Raw genomic sequence first — 21,995 nt, 5'->3', positions numbered from 1 at the left:
ATGTCATTCCCTGGCCACTGGAAGATCTGGGGCTTCACGTCTGGATCTTAGCTACTCACGGGATTTATAGGGAGAGACTCTGGGGCCTCTAGGCAGCTTGAGGAAGATGGGGAATGCCCAGGTTGGGAAGCTGGCAATATTAAAGTTGGGTGACTTCATAGTTGTGTCCAGGATTATACACTTTGAGCTGAGGATGCTATGGCCCTTTGAGCTGTCGCAAAGCAGATTTGTCCCGTTACCTATCCTGTTGTTTCCTGTTCCCTCCTTTGAGGTGTTTATCCTGGCCGTGTGCTTTTCTATTCTCTCTGCACTGTGTTCTCCCTCCACCTCCCTTGCCCAGATGAGATAGACCTTGCCCATCACACAGACTTCACAGGCCTTAGTGGTAGGGATGATGCTTAGAGAAACCCAGTCACTACAGCACACAGACATCAGCTCGGATATCCAGCGACTGTCCGTTTCTCAGTCTGCTGATGATCTAGGGCTCCCTTTCCTGTGACTCATTAGTACCCACTCATTAGATGAGTGGAAGGAAGTGGGAGGCTATGTATGTGTCGAGGTTGGTGGGAGGCTGCTTAGAGGCAGACGGGGGGAGGGATTTGCCTGAATGACGTGGGGCCAAAAGGGACCCCAGTGGGGTCACAGCAGTTATTGCAGCTGTTCTGCATTCTTCACCGTCCCCAAGGTACTCCCTGCAGCCTCTGAGCTTGGGCGTAACCTCCAGCAGGTGTGGGAGTTGTGTTGGGGGGTGGGTGGTCTGCACGTTTAGCTGAGGTGCCTGGATCCGCCTCCAGAGACCTTTGCCTCTCCCTCTGTAGTTCTATTTCCACTGCCAGGGTGCTCACTGGAGGCCCAGGTAGAAAGGACAGCATGGCAAGAAGTTGGGACAGGATGTGGTGAGCCTGGTGTTCACGGAACTCAGAAGGTAGGGGGGCAGGGGGGGCTTTCACAGGCGCCCCAGAGGCAGGACCTGGTAAATGTCAAACCACTTCCTGTTGTGAGTCCCCGAGATGGTGCAGCGGCAGGTGCGTTGCTGTTGCTACTTGTGCTGATATAACTCAGAGATAAACAGCCTGACAGCCAGCACTGGGTTCAGGCGCCCCATCTCTTCCCCAGCTGTCTTCTAAAAGAGGCCAACCCGCTGCTCTTTATTTCCTGGCCTTTGATTCAAGGCCATTCTCCTTTCAACACTATTTCCCCCTCCTCATTCAAGGCCCCGGCCCTCTTTCCAGGTGCCAGGGCTCCAGGTGCCTCTTGTGAACTGTGGGATTCCGGGGTCAGCGCTGACCCCCTTACACTACAGACAGCCTCTGAGACTATGTCACGGGTGGGACTGGTTTGTGTCTGGGAAGAGCTTAGATTCCCCGAGCTGCCTCTGCGTGGTGATCTGGGGCCTGCAGACTTTGAATCTGAAGAGCAGAACCTGACGATTCCTTATAGATCACTTTACCCAGTCTCCTCACTTCGCAGAGGAGGAGATAGCAGCCCAGAGAAGAAAAATTGTTCCGAGCTATGCAGCTGTGGACAGAGGAGGACCAGAAGCCAATGCCCTGTGTTTTAGCAGCTCCTGGATCTCAGGCAAAGCTTAGGGGAACGTGGGCTGTATGTTGAGTGGTGATCTTGCTATGAATTTTATGAACCACTTGTAGAGAAATAAATAAGGCACAATGATCAGATCTGAGATGGCCTGAGGATGGGAGGTAACTATGATGAACCACAGAGTTAGAATTCTGCAGAAACTAGAGAGCTGGAGAGATGAGCTGAAGAAACATGGTAATATTAAACAAGTACTCCCTGCCACCCTGCCACCACCACCCCAAAGAGAGGAAACCAACTGTCTGAACACAGGAAGGGGACTCTGGGCTCACAAGCAGTGCCTGTTAAGAAGACCCAGGGCTGGAGTCGAAAGTGAGCTCTGTGAGTCAATAGGATGATGTGGGTCCAGACACCGAAGAGCTGCCCTCATGGGATCAAAGCAGAAAGTATCGAGAACAGGATGCGAAGCTCCCTCTTCCCCTCTGTAGGCCAGAATAGCACACTTTTAGAAAAGTAGGAGGATTAAAAACAAATGTAGAGGCTTCCCTGGTGGTGCAGTGGTTAAGAATCCGCCTGCCAATGCAGGGGACACGGGTTCGAGCCCTGGTCCGGGAAGATCCCACATGCAGCGGAGCAGCTAAGCCTGTGCACCACAGCTGCTGAGCCTGAGCTCTAGAGCCCGCGAGCCACAACTACTGAGCCTGCGAGCCACAACTACTGAGCCCGCGCACCTAGAGCCTGTGCTCCGCAACAAGAGAAGCCACCGCAATGAGAAGCCCACGCACCGCAACGAAGAGCAGCCCCCGCTCGCCGGAACTAGAGAAAGGCCTCGCGGAGCAACGAAGATCCAACGTGGCCAAAAATAAATAAATCAATTTATTAAAAAGAAAAAACAAATGCAAACGTTTCAGAAGAGAGTGGCTGGGCTTTGGAGAGTAGGAGTGCTCAAAACTGTGCCATATGAGACAAAAATTGAGAGAACTGTAAATGTTTAGCTTGAAAAATAAATCTCATAACAGCAGCTAATAGTTACTGACACTGTGAGCACAGCTTTATATGTTGTGTAGACTAAATAAGACAAAACCACCTTACGAAGTCGGGGTTGTGATTGAGCCCATTTTGTAGGCAGGAAAGCCGAGTCTCAGAGGTGGTCACTTACCGAAGATCACAGAGCTGATAAGGGCAGATCTAAGGCTTGAAACTATGTCTCTTTGGCTTTAAAGTCCGTATTCTTTGTTGGCATAATGGTCTCATCTATCTACTGCATACTTTTTCCATTTTGCAAACTCAAGCTTTTAAAGGTTCTGCTTGTTCTGTCTCTCATAGATTTGTGGACTCACCTAGAGGTGGGCATGTAGCTGTCTTAAGAAGGACTCTCACAGGCATATAATTATGACCAGTGCTCAGCACTGCAGTGAGATTTATGGAAACCTAAAGGGGACAAATTTCTTCGTAGCACTGTCCAGTGACGAAGTGGCCTACCTAGACAGGTGGAGAGTTCTCTGTCCGGGGACAGATCAAGGATAACTGGGGGGATTCAAGACTCTGAAATTTATGCTTCTTTACCACCCAGAGTGTCTGTGGGTCCAATATCCAGTCAAAGTCAAGACGCATGGTGGGAATGAGGGTAAAAGGGCTGAGCTGTAACCACTGGAGTGGCCTAGAATGTGGGCAGCTGGGGTCACGCCCAGGACCACCATCAAGTCACTATTATAAAACCCACTTCCTTATGTCAGCGAATCTGGTCAGGATGTGGCAGGGGATGGAACCACGGGAAACCCTGGCATGCAGTCTTTCTGTCAAGACCACCCTTACACTCAGAGAGGACAGCTGAGATAAGTTAGAGCTAAGTTAGACAAAACTTCTGTGAAAATAGGCACAGTTGTTGGCTCACTTTCAGCTCTATTTGCTGATGTACAGATCCATCCACTCATCCATTTCCCCAGGAAGCCCTCCGAGGAGTCCAAGTGCAACAATAGATGGAGATGGAGGAGGAAAGACATGCAGCTGGGACCCTGGGGGTGGGGTGGGGTGGTGAGCAGAGACTATGTCATTTGCTGCAGGGTGGCGACTCAGAGCACCACCAAGTACTGTCACAATAAACCCCCAGGAGAGCCAGAGAGTGTGGTGTGCTAAGAACCCAGGGGTTTCAGATCCACAAGCAGCAAAAGAGGAGAAAGTACTCAGGATGCGAGGGGAGGATGTCCAACCTTAGACTGAGGCAGGAAATGCTTCATTTTGGGGGCCAGGAGGGGGTGTATGACATCTCACGTTATGGGGTCTCAAGGCCCAGAGATCACCTTTCTGGAAACTATGGGAATCCGCCACAACTAATGAGAATGAACTGTAGTTACAATTGTTGCCCAGGCTTGGTGGCCTTCCACACTGTGAGTCTTATATAGCTACAGGGCAATTTCCATGGACATGGAAAAAGGGAACTTGGTGACGAAAGTTTGAGAAGAGGTCAGTGGGGTTGCAGATAACAGATTCATCCATAGGTTAGTGCAGTGCTAAGAACTGACCTGGGGTCTTTAGCCATTTCTTGATTTACATCAGCATCTCCTAATCCCTAAATGTAATACACCGAGGTATGAGTGTGTTTTCCTTGTACACATATAGCTTCCAGAGAGGTCTCAAGTACCAATCTTCTATTCCCACATCCATCCCTAAGCAGGTCAATCTCAGAAGGCTCTTCCTGTATAGGACCATTGGGGCTGTGTGTCACACACACTGTGAGGGGCTGAAGTCGGTCAGGATCCCCTTCTCTGGGTCACTAGGGAGGAAGGAAAACAGGGAAATGGCTCAGGGCAGGAAACGCGAGTATTAGTATCTGTCAAGATCTGTTGTTCTTATCCCGACCTCTCTTGTTCTAAAATCCGTTTTTTCTTTTTTCTCGTCCCTAGTCATTTACTTAAGAGAGAAAAAGTCTTTGTCTCTTGGATGGTCTCAATGTCCTCTACCTGCCCCATCCCTGGCATCCTTACTACCCAACCTTACGTAGCCTGCCCCGCCCCCCACCCCGGGGGGGGGGGGCGGTAGGAGAGGCTGCAGGTCTTTACTAGATCCTGGTGCTGATAGGAACATTCTTCTGGCCAAGTGACAGTGACTCAAACAACCCTTCCCCACAGGAGTCCCATTCCCCCCACCAGATGTCACCCAACATGACCAGCTGGATGCTTCCTTTCCCCTCCTAATTTCTGAGTAAATCTCTAAAGGTCACAGGGTGGAGGTTCCTCTCCTGGAGAGCTACCCATGGCGGGGTCGAGCTGTGCCCCTTGGAATGGTGAGAACTTGGGGGACCACAGGCGTTCTTCTAGAGATGCCTGGTTTCTGAGTCTCTTCAATCAGTAAGCACGCCTTGCCCCTGTACTACATTCTGCCCACAGATTTCCTTAATGGGATGAAGTCTGGATTAGCCTTGAGACTGGAATAGGTGGAGAGGCGCAGGTCAATGAGGAATTGGTTTAGTGCTTCCCATTCCAGGAGTGACTCTGGTCTCAGAAACGCCCTCTGAGCCCCTTTAATTGGAGCGGCTATGTGTCCTGGTTGCCAGGACAATCCTGGCTTAGCCTTCCTGTCCCAGCAACTTATCTTTCACCCTCAGTAGCATCCTCATTCTCATAATAAATGATATGGTTGCCCTATATCTAATCCATCTTTGCTCAGTTTCACCTGAGGAAGAATGGACGGGTTGGCTAGAATTGGTCCAGAAAGATCTATTTAGATTATAGAGAAAAAGGTAGAGGCAGAAGAAATTAACTTCCCAGTGCCTGTGAATTGAATGCTGGGGGCAGTGCTGTCTGAGAGAGACAAGGAAAGGGCTGTAAAGATTTGGGAAGAGGGGCCTCCCTGGGTCAAGGTAGGGTGGGGACCAAATGGAGTTTCTTCATCTCTATTATGTTTCCAGGAGTGAGAAGGTGACATACACAGAGTCATCCATCCTCCAGGGGACATTCGTTCCTTCGTTCCTCACTCTGACAAACCCCAGGTGCCCACCAGCAACTCCCCCCCACATCCTCCCACCTGCTAATGCCTCTGCTTTTAGCACCCCAAAGATGGCAGCCACCAAGCCCACAGGCCCTCCTCTCCCGCCTCCACCCCGAGCCCCCTCACAGTTCTGCTTTGCACAAGCTCTTGGCTCCAACAATCCCTGCTTGGCCCGTTCCTTCTGGTCCATATGCCTCATTCCCTCTGAGGCATTTGCTTGTCTCTTTAGCTGCTTATCTCCCTGTCCCGCCCTTGTGAGGAACCACCACACACGTCTGAAGAATGGGAGGGGTTGCTTTTGTGGGTGCTGGTCTAGAGTCTAAACTCAGTCTCCTTTGTTTGGGGATTCTTTAGTCATTACCAAAACAAATACACAACAACAGCAACAAGTAAAACAACTGTCTGCAGTTTGAGAAATCTTGAGATACTCATGACTGATGGGAAATTATGGGCATGTGATAAGTTTCCCAGGCCATCCCTTCCCTGGGCCATGTCCTTTCCTGGCCTGTGTGAGCTGGGTCCAGAGAACCCCTCGTCTCCCACTCCTGATACGCAGTGTAGTGGGATGAATAATGTCACCCCAAATTCACGCCCACCCAGAACCTCAGACCGTGACCTAATTTGGAAATAAGATCTTTGCAGATATTATTTAAGAACCTTGGGATGAGATCCTTCTGAGTTTAGGGTGTGCCCTAAATCCAGTGACTTGTGTCTTGGTAAGAGAAAGGAGAAGGAAGCTTACACACAGTGATACAGGGAAGGAGACGTGAAGACAGAAATAGAAGGTTGGGGTGATGCCGCCATGAGCCAAGGAGGCCAGGAGCCATCAGAAATGGGAAGAAGCAAGGAAGGATTCTTCCTTAGAACTTTGGAAGTGACCGTGGCCCTGCCAACACCTTGATTTTGACGTTTGCCCCCCAGAACTGTGAGAGAATACATTTCTATTGCTTTAAACCATCGGGTCTTTGTTACAGCACCACTGGGGAACAAATATACTCAGGAATCGAGGTGTCCTCAGTCTGTTGCTACAGGTCCTGGCCCACACTTTGGGAGCAGCTGCTCTAAGGTCACCCAGCGATTTTGTGACTTCTTGGTCACGACTTGGGAAAAACTTCCTGAACTGCCGTCTTCAGAAGAATGTGCCAGTTTCACAGCTTACCAGTCATTTGACCTATGAACTATGGTTTCTTCACCTATGAAGGTGGAAAAAAACACCTGCTTCTGGGATCATTGTGGGGATTGGCTGGGACAACACATGTGCCAGTGCCCAGCCCGAATCCTGGAACAAAGCAGGCTATAAGGACTCCACTTTTCCCACCCTCTCCCAGCTTTCAGAACTGCTTTCTCACCCGCAGCGTTCTGCCTCAACTAACTTACCCAGAGCCTCTCTCAATGGTCTGTCTTCTGTCTTCTGATGGCACTCCCTCCTCTCTGGGTGCAGTGTTCTACCACAGTGATTGTAACCTGCAGTAGCATTTACCCAAGTAAGGGAATGGTCTCCACCCAAGTGGGTGCACTCAACACACTACATTTGGGATGACCTGGTCTCCATTCCATCAAGTGAAGGAGCCTGTTGGAAGAGACACTCAGATGCAGCACCCCAGCCCCCAATGGACCCTGCTCCCCTTCTCCATTCCTCCCCAGGGCTTGACCCTATGTGTCCCACCTCCGTGAAATCTCCAGGTTTCACACTTCAGTGTTTTCAACTCTATGCCTCCTTTAGGATTCTAACCTAGGCAAAGTAGAACTAAATCTTATGCCCAAATTCTGAAAGCAGACAAGACGGAAGTGTTAAGAACCAACACAGATAAACTCTAAATGCATAAGGAGTGAAACTTGAATCTGGAATTGAGAAATGATCAGACATTCTAACCTACAGGTCTCCCTGTCCTCCGTCCAGCGCTGAGCTGGGGCTTACAGTTCACCTCCATTCATCCTTATGCCATCAATATGCAGGTTTTCCAGAGTCCAGCTCCTTGCCCTTCAAACTAACCCTACCCACTGAGGCCCAGAATACCCAGGTGTGGACCATGGGGTCCATCCTCCATCAGGGCGAACAGGAGGAATCGACATTGGTCAGAGAGGAGGGTCCATCACTCTGTATGCCTGAGGGGTGGTGATTTCCCTAAATCAGAGGTAGAACAGGGAAGGGCAGAACTCCATAAACACACCTGGGACACAGTCAAGCCCACCATGACACTTTTATTGCTTTAGTCAATTTCAGATTCAATTGGGAGGAGCTCAGTCTGCAGGGAAGCTGAGAGAAGAGACAGATATCCATGTAGGAAGGAGATAACAGGTGGAGAGAGAGAAACTCTTGAGGAACACAGATTGGAAACATGTTAAGGAACATCCACGGAGAGGAGGAAGAATGACTCAGGATGCACTTTTGGAGCTGGTCTCAGGAATCCTTTTTCTTAACCTGAGGAAAAGAGGACATTGTCAGGGTGCCAGGGGTCACCGAACAGTACGAGTGGGTCAGAGGACGCTGACTCTAGGGCTTGACTTCGGGTAGAGCTAGCTGATTCTCGCCATCCTCAAAAGCTACATTCTGGGATGACCTCGGACGTTCTCCCCAGGCTGGCAGTCCCACTATAACTCCACTGAGGTACCAGGACATGACTCTGAGACCCCCTCAGTTACCCTTCATGATATTCCACCCTCTCCCTTCAATCACCTGTCCCATCCTGCCCTCGTCCTTACCATGGCCATCAGCACCAGGGCGCTGACCAGCACAGCATAGAGGGTGGCCTTGCCCAACAGGATCTCATAGAGGATGGTGGCAGACAGGATCCCTTGCTGATAGGACACTGTTGGCAGGAAGGGAGAGCAGGTAGGTACCTGTGAGCAGGGATCTCTGGTCTCCTTGCCCACGCACCACCCACCCTTCCATGCCCCACCAGGGTTCATGGGTTTTGCATTCTCTGGCTCCAGAGCAAAGACCATGGGAGATGGAGACAAAGGAGCAGGGGGCCACTTACCCGAGGTGAGGCCGCAGTCTGAAAGAAAAAACGGGGAGGGAAATGGATGAGAGAGTCCATCTTCAAAAGCACATTCAAAGCTAAGCCAGCCTTCCTCAGCCCAATAGCTGGCAAGGTGCCAACTCTTGCCAACAACCACGTGAGCTTGGAAGTGGATCCTTCCCCACTTGAGCCTTCAGATAAGACTCCAGCTTTGGCTGACACCTGATTGCAGCCTCCTGAGGACGATGAGCCAGCTAAGTTATGCCCAAATTCCTGACCCATCAAAACTATACAATAACAAATGTGTGGTATTTTGAGCTGCTTTCAAAACAACCAAGAAAAACAAAAAACTAAGCCAGACTTGTAGTCAGCACAGACTCCCAGGCTCAGGGCAGCCTCTGGTCAGAGTCCTAGCACCGCCTTCCTTCTGTTTTGGCGATGTGGCCACAGCATCCTCGAAGGGCATGGAACGTGGCAGCACCGAAGGGGATGAGGACCCACTGCTCAGACCCTGAGCTGTGCAGGCGGGTGGGGAGGGGGACCTTTCAGCACAGCTGAGCTGGGCTGACGATCTGGGATGTGGGGGAGGAATTAGCCGAGGTGCCCTGTCGTCCCTCACGGTGGGCTTTCCACACCCTCCCCTTTATTTTGCATCTAGTCTCTCTGGTCTCCTCCCGGGACCTCCCCCTCTGTCTGTTCTGCCTCCCTCCTTGCTGAACCCTCCCGGAGCGGCTCACCTGCTCGGCCCCGGACCTCGGCGCTGATGTTCTGGGTGACGGGTTTGGGCCTGTCCTGCTTCCACTCGTCCTCGTCCGAGACCCCGTGGAACCAGGCTTGGCAGCGGAAGAGGTTGCGAGGGTTGTACCAGAAGGTGGCGGAGACCCTCAGCCGGCTGCTCAGACAGTAGCTGGAGTCATTGCGGCTGGGGTCCTCCTTGTAGGGCTGAGGGTCCGTGCTGACCCCTGTCTCGACCTGCTTCCCGTTCACCCACCAGCTCAGCTCCACGTGGTCGGGGTAGAAGCCCGTGGCCAGGCACACGAGCGTGGCCTTCTGGGTCCGGGAGATCTCTGCTGCTGACGGCTCGAACACAGCCACCTTGGGTGGGGTCACCTTGCTCAGGTCGTCTGGAAGGGAGAGGGGTTGGGAGCAAGGGTGCCCGGAGGGCCGGCTGGGCGTGGTAGGGCTGCGCCTGTGCGTGTGAGTTGGGGGCACAGGGAAGGGGGCCACGGGGTCATCGTACAAGGAAATTACGTGGTAGTAGGTCCTGGTTGTTTGTTTGGGGGTCACCACCCGCTCTTCTGTGATTGTCCTCCCTCGGCCTGCCCGGCCTTTGTATTGACCCGACGACAGGCCTGTCTCCCGTGTGCCCAGCCCCTAAGGTGGCCTTACAAATGGCACTGCCCAACATTCTGAGCAATGTCTCTTCTTTCCCCTTATTTGATTTCTTATCCATCAAGAAACGCTTACCTGTCTTTTTCTCCCCATAATATGTGGCAGTTATTTAAATAGAGCAGTGGATTGGAGGCAGAAGAACGGATTTCAAAGCTTGGAACTGACTTTGCCCACCAACATGACTTTAGACAGCCTCTCATTGTCTCTGCATCACTTTTCCTGCTTGTGAAGGGAGAATCCCAACACCGACTGTCCAGAGCGGGGGTGGAGATGAAATGATATAAGGATTCAGAAAGCCCCTGCTCTCAGCTGGCTTACTTGTATGTGAGTCTCAGGGGCCGAGGAGTAAAGGGGATTTGGGGCTGAGGGGGTCATTTTGGGGTTGGAGGTTTTTCTTCAGATGACAGTATACAGATGGCATATTTGGGGGCACCACGTGAGGACAGCCTTTTGTATTAGGGTGTGCTCATGAGAATGGGAGGTCTTCTTTCGTTCTGCTGCTTCAGCGGGTCATCCTAGCCATTCCTCTGCCTCCAGGTACCCCTGAGTTTCCTCAGCTCAGACAGATAGCCATCTCCCTATGTTTCAAATGCAGGCATCTTCAACCTACTTTGGCCCCTTGATTCCACGTATTCTACTTTACGCTACCAGCAAGCTTCCTAAATAGGCCTGTGAGATCATCAGGGCAACTTCTGCTCTCGGCTGTCTTGCTACAACTAAGCCCCTGGTGCTGGCCGTCCTCGAGGCCTCCAGGTGAAGGCGGTCCAGTTAATGCCCCTGCGGCCTTTGCACTTGGCTGCTATTGCCTCTGGGCCCTCCTCCAGTCATGTTATTCTGCTCTTTGCTTTTTATCGATTGTTTTGTTGGTTTCTGAGCAATTCTGTTAAAAGGGAGACATCTCACTCTAAAGAGATCTAGTTTAGGCTGGAAGATGGAGACAATGTTCTGACTTCACACTTCCCTGGATGTGACCCGGCTTCAGGGCTGCCTTCCTGGGTGTGTGACCTGTGCAGTCACAGAGGACCCCACACTTAGGAGGGCCCCTTTCTGATTTAATGTGCTGCTGTCACCATTTTGAGATTCTAAGTAATTTTTAGCAAAAGCCCTGGGTGTTTCCTTTGCGGTGGTTCTGCTGCCCCGCCCTGCATTTCCCACCTTGCTGATTACTCCTCCGTCCCTAGGTCTTTACTGGCCGACCAGGTAATCTCCTAACTTCTCTCTGCTGTGCAGCTCCATCAGGCTTTCTGCCCTAGCCTGGTTATTCACTCTCGCCTCAAAGCCCCTGCCCCTGGGGTTCAACCAGCCCTCCAAGGGCACTATGGAATCTACTCCTCTGACCTCCTCACCCAGCAAACTCTCAGCCCCTATTGGAAAAAGTAAAGATGCCTTTTGAGCCACGTGCGATGGTCCCCATGAGGGTGACGTGATGGACAGAACGATCGGAAGCCAGACCCTTCCTTACACCCTGAAGCACTGACTACAGGTCTCCATGGTGAGGGCAAAGCCAGTTCTCCCTCCATGTTTGCGAGTCCCTGCGGGGTGTGGGTCGGCTTGCCCATGTGGGTGCATGTGTGTGTCCTGGTGAGCTTCTGTTGTGTGTGCTTGGATGTGGGCTGAACTAGCCTCAGGCAGAATTCTGAAGTTTACGGGTCCTGTTCCCAGCCTTCCTGCCCATTAGCCCCATGCCAAACCTGCCCCTCCTTTGGCACTGGGCTCCCCTCCCTTGCCAGTGGCCACTTAGCGGAAGGGTAGGGAGGGGACCACTGGATTACAAGAGGTTTCCTGGATACTCTCCATGTAGCTACTCTTGTAAGTCTCACAGCAGATTTAGCAGTAGGTATTGTCATCAGACATTGTATAGAAGAGGGGAGGTTCCCACAGATTCACTAGACCAAGGTCACCAGATCATTAAAGGACCAGGGCTTGGGACCTAGATTTACCTGGTTGTAAGGTCTCCTGCTTTTTTCCACCCTGGCTGATCATAGGAACCCAGCTTCCTCTCCGGGAACAAACACTTCAGCTGATCCCCATTGGCTCCATCTTAATGAGCCTAACTACAAACACGCTTGCTGTTGTCAAGTAAGCCAGTAAATATACCAGTTTTGAGGGGTTCTTCCCCCTGAAGCCTCAGTGCTCCCATCACCAGGTGACCTTTAAGGTCCTTTTCCAGCACAAAGAGCCTAAGATCCTCCAGGGAATGTTCCTCACATGACAAGCAAAATATCTGCATTTTAATGTATGTCCTGCACCACCCGGCTGTTTAACCTAGAAGACATGGTGTGAGGAGGGAGATTTCTGGCTAGGGGATGAGGGGGGTACATTTGGTGAGTAAATCCACCCAGTGGCCCAGGTTCCCATCTAGCCCCCATGTGCTGTACACACAGCCTGGCCCTCAGGGGTCTGGGGCTTAGGAAGAGAGGAAGAGGTTTTAAACCTAATTTCAAATCCAAACTTCTAAACAGTAGATCAACAAACCCCGCTGGTTTTGATTCTCTCCCTCATGCCTCGTGTTTCTCTCTCTCACCTCTGTTCCACACTCTTGTTTGTCATCCTTTTTCTCCTCTGTTCAGTGGAAGCCTCCATCTGCATCTCCCAGGAGCCGGCTGTGCAGGGGGCCACATCCTGTGCTCATCCCTGCTCCTTCCTGCCCCTTGGGCTCATTCTCCCCTTTGCATCAGCTACACCCCCTCCTGCCCTTCCCCCAGCCCAGACTGCCCTCCTGGGTCTTTTTCTCCAATCAAGCAGCTCTCAGAGTCCCAATAAATCCTCTTTCTCCAATGCTCACCCTGGCCCTAAATATCTCAGAGACCAAAGCCCCCCTTTCCCTCTGTCCAAATTCCCGTCCCGGGAGTATCCCTACCCCAAACCCTCCCCACCCAATATTCCCCACCTCCCTTGCAGAGTTGACCCCCAGATGGACAACTGGACACGCGCCCCAGCTCCAACCCACACCACCCATCTCTGGCGACCTCCCAGGAGCCAGGCTGGAAGGAGGGGAGGCATCCAAATCTTACCTATGACCGTGAGCCTGGTGCCTGGGCCGAAATACTGCACATAGGAGCACAGTGAGAAGCCCCGCACTCAAACCCCCGCAGCTCCAGGCCACTCCCGGGTCCCAGCGCCCCGCTTCAATGCTGCGAGGGGACCAGGTGCCCGCGTCCGCCCCGCCCCGCGCTCGCCGCCTTCCATCCCGCCCCGCCGCCGCTGCCGGGCCCACGGACACTCACCCACCACGGTCAGCCGGCTGCCGGCCCCGAAGGGCAGGGCGGCGCCTGTAAAGCACAGCCCCGCGGCTCCCCACCCAAACCGAGGCGCGCCGCCCGCGCTCACCTAGCACCAGGAGCCGCGTGCCCGGCCCGAAGTACCGGGGCTGAGTCGCGGCCCCCCAGCGCCGCGCAAAATCCCGCCGCGCGCCCCGCCGCGTCCCCGGCGGCAGCGTCCCCGCTCACCTAGCACCGGCAGCCGGGTGCCCGCGCCGGAGTACTGAGTGTCAGTGCTCACAGCTTCAGGGCTCAGCACAAAAAGGGGTCCCGCGGCCCTGCTGGCGTCCCGAACGCCCCGCTCCGCTAACGCCCCAGGGCACCCCGCTCACCTAGCACAGTCAGCCGGGTGCCCCCGCCGAAGAACAGAGGGTCGTTGCTCACAGCCCTGAGGCCCAGGACAAAAACCGCCGCTGCCCCGGTTCCTGATGTCCCGGACTCAGCCCAGGTCCCCACCGACCCCGAGCACAGCCCCAAATGGAGATGGGCAGCAGCCCACCTCTCTCCAGACCGCCCGAGCGAGCGCTCAGGGACCCCAGCTGCCCTCCTTACCCAGCACAGTCAGCTTGGAGCCTTTGCCAAAATACAGCTTCCCGGTGTTCACACAGCCCTGGGACCCAGGAGCAAACTTAGCCTTCCCTGAGAGCAGCCCAGGAGGGTCCAGCGTCCACTCCCCAAAAGCCAGGATTCAGGAGGTCATCCAGGCTGGGCAGCCCATCCTCCCGCCCACCTGGAGCAACCCTCTTACTTAGCACCGTGAGCCTGGTCCCTGGCCCGAAGTGCAGCTCACTGTAGGAGCACAGTGGGAAGGGGCTACCAGGAATTCCTCCCTCTTCCCTTCCTCCCCTGGCACAGACTGGGGCCACCCTCCTTCTGCCTGGCTTCTCTCTTCCCACCTCTCTTCAGAACTAGCTGGGCACAGAAATCCGGGCCCTGCCTGAGGTCATCCCCAATTTGCAGAGAATCAGCTTGGCTTGGGGACTTAGAGTGGTTGTGAAATTGGAAGCGGGATTTGTGATGGAGATTTTGCTGCATTGGGAAGTGTTCCAGGCTAGACCCTGCCTCTTACTACCTTCTGTGACCTGCAACCTCCCTGGCCTTCGTTTCTGCAACTGAAAAATGGGGTAATGTCTTCCCCACAGCGCTGTTGTGAGTGCTTAACAAATTACACACCTGCAAGTGCTTTGTCAAAGGGCAAGTTTTGTGAAAAGTTTTATGATTATCCCACTTCAACGTTTTGATGTTTCATGTTCCTGGGAAGCTTAGTGTGGAGCAGGGAGAGGCAGGGGTGATTTGTTTGGGTGTCACCATCCGCATTCCCTGCTGTTAGTCTTCCTCATCCTTGCCCCTTCTCTCTCCCCTCAATGGGCACTCACCACTGACTGCCTCCCACGAGTCCCTAAGGTGGCATTATACCCTGATTTTCTTGGCTGTGTTTGAAAAGCCCTGTACTTGGGGCCCTGTAGGATTAGCCATCGAATATCTATTTTCTTCCTAGTTTAAATCCCTCTTTGGTGCATGACTAACTTTTCAGACTTAGAAGCAATTACAGTAGAGTTGAAATAAGCCTGGATTTTGAGGCAGAGGATTCCTACTAGCAGCATGATCCTGAGAACTAAACTGACTTTTTCCAATGATCATTTTCCTGTTTTTTGCAGGGTGTGTGTGCTTATCTGTTTGAGTGACAGCACCTATTAATTAGAATTAGACATTCTTCCCCAGAAGAGATACTTTTCCCGTTGCATCTGACATATTCTTTTCTCTATACTCTACCCAACTCACCTTTTGTTTTGATTTTACATGTAACCTGCTTTGTGGAGCCCCCGTGCCTCTGGCTATTATCCTATCTGATGCTCCATACTGACTGCTACACCAGGGCGCTCCAGGTGTCGAGGATGGCGGGAATCCCAAGAAAGGAAATGTTCATGGGTTGAACCCTTTCTTATTTCCAGTGCCCAGCAAACCTCTCTCCCCGCTTTTGAATCCTAGCTCCAGCCACGCTTTATATTCATAAAAGCAGCAAAAGCTTGGAAACGAACAAATCCCAAAGTCCGAGGGCCAGTTCATCAGAGGATTCATATTATAAAGTCCCAGGCCCTTTGACATGCCTTTGACAGAAGGGAGAGAATCTCTGGAATTGTTGGAAGGCAGGCCCTCATGTGAAGACATGGAGGAATGGGAAAAAAACCACGTCTACCTTTCAAGCACCCTCCTTGTTGCCAGAATGTACTGTGCCCTCTGTTTGGCTCTGTTCTAGGAATGAGTTTGTGGAGCAGAAGTATGGCAAACCCAGATGTCTCCACTTTATCCAAATTTGGGAAATGTTTCTAATGGGAAAATTGAGACAGCTTTGGAACAAGGCATACTCTGTGACACAGTGAGGATAAACAAGAATGAAAAGGATGGCTACAAGAGGGTCAATCCTTTACAAAGGATTTTCACATGATTTAGTCCCTTACAGTTTCAGGACCCCAAGAGACTACCATTGTCATCTCTGTTTTATACATCTCAGAGGGCCTGAGACAGTTTAGGTCACTTTGCAAATTGCATGAGCCACTCCTTCCCCAGAACCCAGGCATTTTGAATCCCAGTGATTTGTACTTTCCAATTTCCATGACACTCCCTGGCACGTGCTCCCATCTGCAGGACAAAGCCTGCCCCAGCCAACCAATCTGGTAGAACCTCTGTGGCCTGCTGCTCGGGCTGTGTCTATAACTCCAGCCCAGGCCCATCTCACCCTCGCCCTGCTTCTCCCACCTGCCTGCTTCCTCCAGAGGGTGGTAATGGTGTGTTAGCGTTTCACGATGGGCCTCTGACTCGCTGATTTCAGCACAGATCCTGAGGTTTGAGAGCATGGGGCCTCAACCTGCTTCTCTTCTTTCTGCCTTGGCTGTTGCTAAGATGGTGTTAAGTTTCCAGTTGTAACAGCTTATTCAGACCTACCTCCTCTGACCCCCAGCAAGTGCAATGTTCCCCAGGGCCACCCCTGCAAGCTCACATGATGCTGTGACACGGACCTCGGCCTTCAGGGCTCAGGAGTCCCCCTCAAGCCCCCTCGGTCTCACCAAGCTGCTCCCCTATGGCCTCCTGAGTCCTTAAACCACCTCAGGAAGACACACATGGATCTTGGAGACAGAGAAGGACACAAGGAAGGCGAGGACAGCCCTCTGAGCTGGAGGGAGGTGTTGGGGGTGGATTTTAACATAGAAGATGGAGCTGTTCACCAAAACGGGGTCAACAGTGCAGGATCAGAGTTAGAAGGAGGGGGGGAAATGGAGATCAGGCAAGAAGGGGAAAGTAAAGCAGCACACCCGCTAAATCAGGAGAGAGGAGGGGAGTCTTGGAGAACAACGAGAAGGAGAATGAGGAAACACAAAGCCGGGGACGAAGCACAGAAGCACAGCTCCTCTGAGCCCTCGTCCGAAGAGAAGCATCAAACACAGCGGAGCAAACTGGAGATGCTCCAGAAGGAAAGGGCAGCTCTGACCCCCTCCTTACACCCCCCTCCCTGTCTGATACCTGTCACGGTGAGCCTGGTGCCGGTCCCAAAGTGGACGGGCGAATTATAGGAACACAGCTGCAGGAGGCTGGAGGAAAAGCCCCCAGAGGTCTCCAGCCAGAGCGCTAGTCTTAGCTCCTTGAGAGCAGAGATGGCCACCTTTCCCTGCCTGGATTCACGGCTCAGGACCAAAGGGATCCCACTAGGAGAAAGGCCTAAGCACACTCTGGGGAAAGAGGGGAAAGAGGAAGAGACTTAGGAGGGGCCGATCCACGCACAGCAGAAGGAGGAATGGCCACCGACAGGAGACTAAGGAAGCACTTTATGGGCTGAAGACTTAGAGGACAAACAGGAATCGACCAAGTCTCATCTAAAGCGGTGGCAGACCCAGCTCCCCGGAAGCCCCATGGGGACCAGAGTTTACTCAACCCTCTTCCACCGGGGCTGGACGGAGAGGTAGACACTCCGGGTCCAAGGGACAGTGGCCCCGTCTCCCGGCTCTTACGTCTTACCCAGGACAGGGAGTCGAGTCCCACCTCCAAAGCGCTGCGCCCCTGTTGCTCCACAGCATAACACGGGCGTGGCAAGCCCCAGAGCGGCCGGTATGGGGCCCTTCTTTCCAGAAACGAGCTTCTCCCCAGAACTTCTGGGGGTCCCAGCACCCTCTCCACTCATCCACACTCTCCGCCTTTTCTCTGCTGCGTCCTCAGTCCCTCTGCCTTCTCTAAAGGGCACTTCTAGAATTTCAGCCTTACAACGCATCATCCCCAGGGGAGACCTTTACTTACCCAGCCCAGAAAGCTTCGTTCCGCTGCCGAAATACTGGCTTTCATTAGTCACACAACACAAAAGCCCGGTAGGGAAGCTGTGCCTGCGCCTCCCGTTCTTTCCCCACCCCTCCGCCGGTCCACCTGCAGCTCTCCTGTCCCCTTGCTTGGCGGAATTTTAACCCCCGGAGGTGGAGCGGGTGACAACTGTACAACCCGAAAAGCTGCGGTCAGAGGACCAGTTTGGCCCCCTGTGAGACTTCTCACCCCCCTCTCCTGTGTCCATCTCCTTTCTACGCGAGGGAGAGAAACGGCAGGACTGACGGATCCAAGGCCAGACGCCCTCCCATCTACCGTGGCCATGATGGGCACCCTCCAAGGAGACGGAAGATGTACACGGAGACCCCTTTCTAGCTGAGACTACTTGCCTCTCGGTAGGGAGACCCAGGCTTGGCACAGCGAGCCTATGAAACTATTGGAGATGGAGGCTGTCCATCTCATCAAGATAAGAATTCATCAAGACGAGAATTCAGATTCTTCTGATAAAAACACGCTTTAACCTAGGCACCCCTATCGGAGGCTCCATCTGGACTCTGCCCCTCCCTGTAGGTTCCCAGCCCTCCAGCCCTGACTGGCTTACCTATGACAGTGAGCCGGGTTCCTTCCCCAAAATAGTAGGTGTCTCCAAAGCACAGCCTCCCAGATTCACTTCAAAACCTCTCCTTGTCTGCTGGGATTCTGGGAGAGGTTAGGGTGTTCATGGCTCCCTTCCCTCCCAGAGCCCCCAGCCTCCTTCAAACACTCTGCATACCATTCCAGAACTTTCCAGGGCTCCAGGACCCAGGACCTGGGTCATCCCTTCCCTCCCATATTCCCTGAGAGAGTCCTCCCTCGTGGTACCCACCTGGACACCCTGGCCTTACCTACAACAGTCAGCTTGGTCCCTGGGCCGAAGGTATAGTCATAGCACATGAGAATACAGCCGCCTTACAAGGCACACTTGGGACCCGCCTTCCCCTGCGAGCGACCAGGAAAGGCCTGGATTATGTCTTACCTACGACCGTGAGCCTGGTGCCTTCTCCGAAGAAGTCTTCAGTGTTTGCACGGTGACGCGGAGTAAAGGAGGAAAACAGATGCAAGGAGTGTGGAGAGGAGGGGGTTTTGGTTGGTGCCTCGTGGACTCTGGGACTAGGAATCCCCTCCTGTGCTCTACAGATATTGTACAGAAGAATGTTTTCGACTTTTGACTCTTGGGACCACGGAGCATGGGCAGAATCCATCCAGAGAGCCCTGTGCCCTGTTTTTAGATTCTTCCTGAGGATTCTTCCTGAGGATGTGGGCCTGACGAGGAGGGCAGGGTCCCAGAGACCCGTGACTGTCCCCGGAGGGCTGGGTGGTGCTGGCTTCTTCATAGAACGGTCACCTCCCATTGACTTTGTCCTTGGGTGGGGGGAGGGGGAGGGGGGAATAAGGGGTCTCTCTGAGGCCTTCACCCGTGAGGCCACAGAGGCATCTTCTTATGTCTGGCCTTTCTGCCTGCAAAGCTTCAGCTCTGATCCAGGCCTGTCCTCCACGGCCTGGGCTTGATAGGTGGACGGGGGGAAGGTGGAGACCTTCTGACCCAAACCACCCTTGGGCCTGTGACCCGGGGGAGGAAGGGAAGGACGGTGGGAATTGGGACAGGCAGAAGGGTTTTTGTAAAGGATTCCCGTAGGGTTGAATCACCGTGGTTCCCCTGTCCTCACAACGTTACAGCTTTATACAAAAACGGCTCCTCCCATGCGTCTGCCCCTCCAAGTTGGAGTCTGGGAGAAACCACCAGAGCAGCTGCCCCTGTGAGGGCACTGGAGGGCGAGGTGGTGACATCACCGCCCCAGGTGCAAGTGGTGGGGAGGACGGACCAGACCAGGGGGCTCCCTCCTTGTGCTCATGCTCTTTCTTCAGGACCTTCTTAGCCCCTCAGAGCCGTGTGTCTTTGCATCAGGGGCTGCTTTCCCTGGTATCTGCCCCTCTGCAAGCTGGCGTCATAGTAGCAGCCCCTTTCTATCTCGGGACTGCCCTGATGCTGGCCACCCAGAGGTCACACCTTTCAGCACTCAGTACCCAGACTCTGCCCCGTTGGCCCAATTCTGAACCTCCAGGGTGGTCTGAAGGAGAATTGGCCACAAGCTACATAGAGGTAGGGCTTCCCCAGGGGTAGATAAAGTGATAGCTGAGAGCTGTATTTCTAACCAGTGTGAGGTGAGGGGGGACCACGTGTGTCATCAGCTGCTGCACTTCTCACTGTGGACTTTAGACATTAGAGTTCAGTGGAGGGCACTGGGGGAACCAGGTGTGGAGAACTGAATGAATACAGCCTCAGGGACGTTCAAATACCATCACAAGGCCAAGGGATCCTGGTCAACGTCTTCTCCCTCTTTTCCCTGAAGGGCAGAAACATTTTAAGTTTTTGGTATATCTTTTATTCTCCCTGCACGAGATGACCTTGAAATTGAACCTCCAGCTGAGTGGTCTGCATCTCATTTCACTAGATGGCGCTCCCTTTCGTTGCCTTTTAAACTATGACAACATCTAGAAGAAAAAAAGACACTCGATCACATCATGATAACACGCTTACAGGGGGAAATAGACGCAGAATCAAAAGATAAATGACAGTATGGGGAAAGCATTAGTGATTCTCATCACGAGGGCTGATCTCCCCATGACGATGAACTCCTAGAAATCAATTAGAAAATAATCCAGAGCCCAATAAAAATGCAGAGAACAGAGGTTCCGAAAAAAACAATCCAAGTCGTGCTTAACCGCAGGAAAAAGAAAACCTGCAATGATAAATACAAAGTAAAACTGCATTGAAATGTCACTTTTCACCAATATGATTGACAAATTGAATTATGGAAGACCATTCTATTGGCTAGTTTCTGGTGAAATATGCACTTTTGCACATTGATTGCCGGTGGGTGCGAAATAATACAACTCTTAATGGGAGCAATTTGGAAATATCTATAAAAATTACAAATGTGCTTACCTTTTCACCTAGAAATCCCATCTTTGAGAGTTTATCCTGTAATTACTCTTGCATTCAAATTTTAAAAAAGTGTGTAAAGTATTTGCATTATTTGGAATTGCAAAGAGATTGGGAAAAAACTCAAGTGCCCATTAGTAAGGGACTGAGTAAATAAATTGTGAAACATTCACACAGAATATTATTCAATGCTAAAAAAAGAATGAAAATGTTTCATACTGCTCTGGAAAGCTTTCTAAGATATAATGTTAAGTGGATAAAAGCAAGCTGTAGAATAAGGTTCCTGGATGCTACCTTTGTCTAACAAAATAAGAATAATACTTATTATTAAAATAAGAATTATACTTCTGTTTGTTTGATGCTGCATGAAGAAACAATGGAAGGATACAAAAGCGATGGATAAAATGATTACCTGTTAAGAATGAGTGGATAGCTGATTCACTTTGTTATAGAGCAGAAACTAACACACCATTGTAAAGCAATTATACTCCAATGAAGACGTTAAGAAAAAAAAAAAAGAATGAGTGGAGGAGACGGAGTATAAGGAAAATGAACATTTCTCAGTGTCAACTTTATTGTGTTGATTTTTGAGCCATAGATAGCAATTTTATTTTAAATAGATAACATAGCTATTATCTATTTTGTTTTAAAGTAAAACTTAATAAAATTTTAAAAGAAAAACAGCAGCAAAATACTGCTTTAAGCGATATTTTAAAATCTGCCACTAGAAAAAAAAAGATACTTGTTTTATTTACAAACTCGTTTTTTCCAAAGAAGACCAGTTTATACAAGAAGCTGTTATACTGTCTTGAATTTGCTCAGTGAGTCTCCAATCACCGAGGAGGCTCGTGAAAAATACATATTTCTGAGTAGTCCCCAGGATACTTTGAGCTCAAAATCTCTAGGTTTATTCATTTGCATTTAAATAAACAATTAAGCACAAAATGACCCTGGGCGTTTCCACTTCTGCACCAGTCCTGGGACCCACTGCTTGTCCTTGAGGAGGGCAGCTGTCAGCTGGAAGCACAGCAGAGTGCTGTCTGGTGGTGCGAGAGCTGGCCGCAACTGGCACAGCTCTTAGAATTTAGGGAAAAAGGAAAAAGGGGAGACAGTCGTTTATTTAACTCAGGAATAGTGACAGGTCTCACAGTAGCCCAATAAAAGGTCAACAATTGCTTTTATCAGTCGGAAGGTGGCAAGGCCTCTTCCTTGTTCCCTTTCCACATTGAGGAACTTTCATCAATGTACTGATTTACTTTGATCTAGTTCCAGATAGTATTTTCCTTATTAACCCTTTTTGCCTGTCACGAATTTACTCCCTAAGTAAGAGTTTCCTTTTGACCATCTAGCTGGGGACTCTCATCCCGACTTGGACTTACAAAGAATACCACCCTGTCTTGGTTTCACAGCTACTTTTTATCCTGATGGGGTTTGTCCCAGATCTTTGCCACTGTGTCACACACTGTTAGGAGCCCAAGTGCCCGCGAAGCTTTTTTGGGGGGGGTGGGGGGGGGGTGAAAGGAGTTTAGACCAGTCAGGCAGGGGCCGAGGGAGGTCATTCATAATCTC

The 21,995-nt window shown here is 51.6% G+C and overlaps 1 gene segment (V, D, J or C); it reads right to left on the bottom strand.

Annotated features, from left to right (window-relative positions):
* Nucleotides 1-7,710: 7,710 nt before the first annotated feature.
* LOC103082892 (T-cell receptor beta-1 chain C region-like) overlaps nt 7,711-21,995 on the bottom strand; it is a 138,984-nt gene continuing 124,699 nt past the window's right edge. Inside the window, 5 exon segments of the C gene segment in view lie at nt 7,711-7,945; nt 8,227-8,333; nt 8,505-8,522; nt 9,224-9,610; nt 12,893-12,926. Of these exon segments, the coding sequence occupies nt 7,925-7,945; nt 8,227-8,333; nt 8,505-8,522; nt 9,224-9,610; nt 12,893-12,926 (567 nt within the window).

This window comes from Lipotes vexillifer, unplaced genomic scaffold, assembly GCF_000442215.2.
Source record: "Lipotes vexillifer unplaced genomic scaffold, Lipotes_vexillifer_v1.1 scaffold71, whole genome shotgun sequence".
NCBI lineage: Eukaryota > Metazoa > Chordata > Mammalia > Artiodactyla > Lipotidae > Lipotes > Lipotes vexillifer.
This window is presented reverse-complemented; position numbering and strand designations above follow the sequence as displayed.